Genomic DNA, 5,000 nt, shown 5'->3' with positions numbered 1-5,000 from the left:
CTTTACTGTGCCCCATTATACTCTTGTGACTGTCTTTTGTAAACAATAACATTCCTTTGCACATATCGATAGAAATTTATAGAATGTGTTTTGTTATAAGAAATGAAAAATATTAGATAAAAAGGAATATTATTATTAACGTTTTATTTAGCTGGAATCGTATATAACAAAGTAACAAGACCAGATCATCTCAATGACCTCTTGACCTTACCAAGCAACAACAAGGGAGCAAAACCAAAGTCTGCCAAAAACCAAAAGAAATCTCAAAACAAGCAGAAACCAGCCAAGACAGAAGGCCAAATTCCTGAAGCAGAGAAATATCAAAAGTAAGTTATATGGAATCTTTAAATAGAAAATTAACATACTTTTTAAAATTTTAGGTGGGAACTGTGTCAGAAATGAGTTTTACCTGTATTAAGCATTTTGATGTTGAAACAATTATCAATGTAAGTATCATTTGCAGAACAGAAGAAGAAACAAATGAAAGGATCAAAGAATTTCAGGGATATTTAGATACATTTGTACAGGAACCATCTTCAGGAGAGTTGGAATTTCCTTCCTCCCTGAACTCGCATGATAGGATGCTTGTTCATGAGGTACAGTATACAATTTTTATCCACCAGAAAATCTCCCATGAGATTTACCTTAAGGTGATATTTTTGGCCGTAAACTATTATTAGTGAAGAAAATTTTCAAATGTTTTAGCTTTGATATTTGAATGTTTTCCTTTATATCTATACAAAACTCTTTGTCTCAAGGAAATTAATATACCGGTAGTCTAAAAATGGCTACACAATTTAAGTTCTCTTAAATAAAGTCTTTAAAATCCTAGAAGTTAATTGAAAACTCATTTTTCCACAACAGTTGTCAGAGAAGATGGGACTGATACACATTAGCAAAGGGGCTGGCAAAGAGAGACATATAGTGGTGTCAAAACCAGGTGGTGGTGGTGGCCATGATGTTGTCAAGTGTTCATCAAAACAACATTTAGAAAAGGAAAAGATTTCAGAGGAGAAGGTAGCTGGAGCACAAAATGTGGAGCTACCATCTCAGGCAGAGGAAGAATTTCCAGAGGATAAGGAATCACAAGCTGCTCCAAATCAGAAAGAACCCGATAAAATTGTGTGTAGACTTTGCAGCAAGTCAGTTATTAAAGCAAACATTCAGTTACATGAAACTCACTGTTTACGAATGCAGAGACAGAAATCTGCACCCAAATCTGCTGATTCTAGTAGCAAAAAGCATAAAGATCAAAGCACACCAAGAGCACCGAATGCCCATGCAGATGTGGTAGCCAAATTGGAGAAGGTGGATGGTGATGATTTGGACAGTATGATTGCTGCGGTTCAGAGCGTGGATAGGGAGTGTAGTTTTAAGAAATGTAAGACCAGCACTAGAACACTGGGTCATAATTGTGAATTCTGTAGGAGAAGGTTCTGTCTCAATCATCACATACCGGAAGTCCATGGATGTGGAGATGCAGCAAAGGCCCATGCCCGAGCAACAATTATCAGAGAGGGGGTGCTGTACAGAGGTAGTGGGGTGCCCGACAAAAGGCCTGACCCCACACGCAAGGCCCAACTTCAAAAGAAGTTGGATAAAAAATTAACTGATATGGCTACCAAACGGCAGGGCAAGAAACAAAAGAAATAATGTGTGTTTATTTATAGAGAGTTTGATTTGTTGATTTTGAATTGTTTCTAAGCATTGAATAAATTAGTGCTTTTATTGGATTGAACACAAATTGTCTCTTCCTACAACGCAACGCAATCTACATTAGTGGGGGTGGGATCGCATAGAACATTGTAGAATGCCATGCGACGGCGCTCACTTTGAGCATGCACAAAGTACAAAGCACAAAGTGGCCTTTCGTTCTGATAAACACGCGCTCTCAATGAGCATCAACAGCATTTGAACATGTTGTTTTTCATTTTGTTGCATTTACACAGCGAACACAAAGCGATGTTGCTGCGATCATCGTGCTCTGTTGGCGTTTCTTCTGTGTTGATAGCCCTGGAATATTCCCAAAAGCTTCTTTTACATAGCCATACACCTCAAGTTTGAGAAAACTATATACGCTAGCTTCTGTACAACAGCCATTCTTCGAGCTGTCGTGGTCTGGCTGACAACGCACTTGAAACGTCGTGAAAGCGCGGTATTAACGCTAATGAACGCAGAAAAAACGTCAAGAGAGCGCGATGAACGCAGCGACATCTCGTTCAAACGCTGTGGATGCACGGTGAGAGCGCGATGGAGACGTGCGCAGTGACATCACAAAGAACTCCGAGAGGTCTCTGCAAGCGCAATAGTTTTATCACTGCGTCTACGCTGCGATAAGCTGCGTTCCATGAGCGCGTCAACGGAGCTCTTGTGGTGCGTGCTGTTGAAGACCTTTGCGCTGTCACGGCGTCCTCACTCCGTTTCTACTGCGTGTTTATTAAGTGCAGAGCAACGGCGCGTAATTTGTGCACGTTCAAAGTGCGCGCCGTCGCATGGCGTTCTGTAATGTTTTAGGCTATCCCACTGCGACAAATAAAAATGCCGTTGCGTTGTTACGGCGCTGTAGGGGAATCTACTGCTTTTACTTTGGTGTTTACATAATTTAAGGCACAGCGGGATGGCCATGAGGACGCAGCTGCGGGGTGACAGGCGAATCCAGGAATTTTAAAACGCCTTAAACATGCTGTGGGAACTTAACATGGTGTGACAGTGATAGTACAACAAATAAATGTTTTGTTTTATCTCTATTATTATTATTATTTGTTTATTACTTAAAGTAAAAAAAATCACCAACTACGAAAACGTTTAATAACAATTTTAGTTTACATTCCAACAGGTGTGTGTCTAAAAACGATGCTCAAGTAAACGTTGTTCGATAATTACTATTATATAATTATAGTTTTAATCGTTTGTTTTAAGCATGGAATATGGCTTTAGATTGCAGTCTTCTTTGGTGAAATTCCAGACTCCTTTATTTCTATCAATTTCATTGTATATTAATATTAGGCCAACCAATGTACTGGGCATTTCTCATTAGCTGCAGAAAGACCGATTAATTGAAGTTCGGAATTTCTTGGTGCTGTTGGAGACCTTTGCGCTGTCACGGCGTCCTCACTCCGTTTCTACTGCATGTTTATCAAATTGCAGAGCGACGGCGCGTAATTTGTGCACGTTCAAAGTGCGCGCCGGCGCCGGCGCATGGCGTTCTGTAATGTTTTAGGCTATCCCACCGCGACAAATAAAAATGCCGTTGCGTTGTTACGTCGCTGTAGGGGACTCTACTGCGTGTACCTTGGCGTTTTACATTATTCAAAGGCACAGCCGGATCACCATGAGGACGCAGCTCCGGTGTGACAGGGGAAAACGCAGCCCCGGTGTGACAGGGAAGGACGCAGCTACGTTGTGACAGGCGATTCCAGGAATTTAAAAAGCCGTGAACACGCTGTGGGAACTTAACTTGGTGTGGCAGGGCATTTAATTTAATTTATTTTTATAAAAGTAGTCGAAAGCACTGCGTAAGTTATTGTGTTAAAGGATTTACTAACGATTTGTTTGTGGCACTGTTTGTCCTCCGTAGAAATCAAGTTCTTTGAGGAAAAAAGTTGCGATTCCAAGTATTCTGATTCATGATTCATCAGTATGAGTTGTTGTCCGCCCCCTCCAACAAAGCGTCTAGAGCTACATTTTATTATTTTTGAAATACGGCTACATTTTAAGATTCCAGCAATCTGAGAGTTGGAACCACATCAAAACACCAGGGGTTTACGAAAGCAGACTGCCTGTATGCCAAGCTAACAGAAATAAAAACAAACTTACGATTGATAGCATTACTAGTTAGCCAAAATAATTATTAGTATGCCCACGAACCAACCGAGTGCTATTGTATAATAATGCTTCATTAGGTCTGGCCCGCTTCCTCTGTCCTCAGAGAGGTTCGGTCAAGTTTGTGAAGTTGATCGCTCGGTGTTGGACAGGTCCCAGTAATGGATTCGATGACACGATTTTGTATCATTTCAGCACTTATTTCAAAAATATATTAGAGTGAAAATCAAGTTTCAATTCTTTAAATTTCGCAAATGAGTCAACGTTGAAACCTAGAAGTCTTTCATTTCATCTCGAAACCTCAGACCAATAGCCACGCATGGTTCTTTCTTATATAAAACTCCTTTAAAACTCTCGAAACTTGAAAATCATAGACGTTTTGAAATCTATTAAAGTTCAATTGCTAGTAAGCACTGACGAGTACAACAAATTACTGTTTTGTTATCTCTATTACTAGTATTATTTGTTTTTTTACGATAACTAAAAAAATCACCAACTACGAAAACATTAAATGACAATTTTAGTTGTCATTTTAACAGGTGTGTGTCTTTAAAATGATACTCAAGTAAATGGTTTTCGATAATAACTATTATATGATTATAGTTTTAATCATTTGTTTAAAGCATGGAGTATGGTTTTAATCTCCAATCTTCTTTGGTGAAATTCCAAACTCCTTAATTTCTATCAATTTCCTTATTAGAACAATTTTAACAAGACCTTGGACTTTCGGTAGGATGTAACTGTCCTTTTCTTGCGTAAAAACGTGTTTAAAATGGCGTTTGCGTCAAATGAAATAAACATAGATTGTGTAGTCTTAGCTAGAAAGCCAGACAAAACTTTTTGATTTCAAGAGTCAAGACTGAGTGGCCAGCAATGAAATATACAAGCCTACGTCACTTTGCTGTTTGACACACTTACCCGAAGTCTAAGATCTTGTTAAAATGGTTCTAATTCTTAGGCCTACCAATGCACTGGGTATCTCTCATTAGCTACAGAAAGACCGATGCATTGAAGTTCGGAATTTCTCCGAACGATCGTTCAAATTTTCAAAAAGAACGAGACACATTCGTGAAACAACAAAGATGTTTTAATAGTCTGCTTCCCCGTTACAGATATTCTTTTTTGAAATCTCATTGTAAGCGAAAAGAAAGTACCCCACACAAATTATAGTTTCTTGT

At 39.1% G+C, this 5,000-nt stretch overlaps 1 protein-coding gene across 2 annotated transcripts in view; it reads left to right on the top strand.

Moving 5' to 3' along the window:
• The window catches only part of LOC128156139 (DNA-binding protein SMUBP-2-like), a 14,524-nt gene extending 11,127 nt beyond the window's left edge, over positions 1 to 3,397 (top strand). Inside the window, exons 14-17 of one of the 2 annotated variants that reach the window (XM_052818164.1) lie at positions 152 to 326; positions 464 to 596; positions 865 to 1,654; positions 2,608 to 3,397. In XM_052818164.1, the coding sequence (XP_052674124.1) occupies positions 152 to 326; positions 464 to 596; positions 865 to 1,653 (1,097 nt within the window). In that variant the 3' untranslated portion in view covers position 1,654; positions 2,608 to 3,397. Of the gene's footprint in view, positions 1 to 151; positions 327 to 463; positions 597 to 864; positions 1,734 to 2,607 lie in introns of those variants that run through there. The other variant, XM_052818163.1, reaches the window with a different exon arrangement.
• The last annotated feature ends 1,603 nt before the right edge of the window (positions 3,398 to 5,000 follow it).

The sequence above is a fragment of the Crassostrea angulata genome, chromosome 7 (assembly GCF_025612915.1).
Source record: "Crassostrea angulata isolate pt1a10 chromosome 7, ASM2561291v2, whole genome shotgun sequence".
In the NCBI taxonomy this organism is placed as follows: domain Eukaryota; kingdom Metazoa; phylum Mollusca; class Bivalvia; order Ostreida; family Ostreidae; genus Magallana; species Magallana angulata.
Note: the sequence above shows the minus strand (reverse complement) of the source record. Positions and strands in the feature narration are given on the sequence as shown.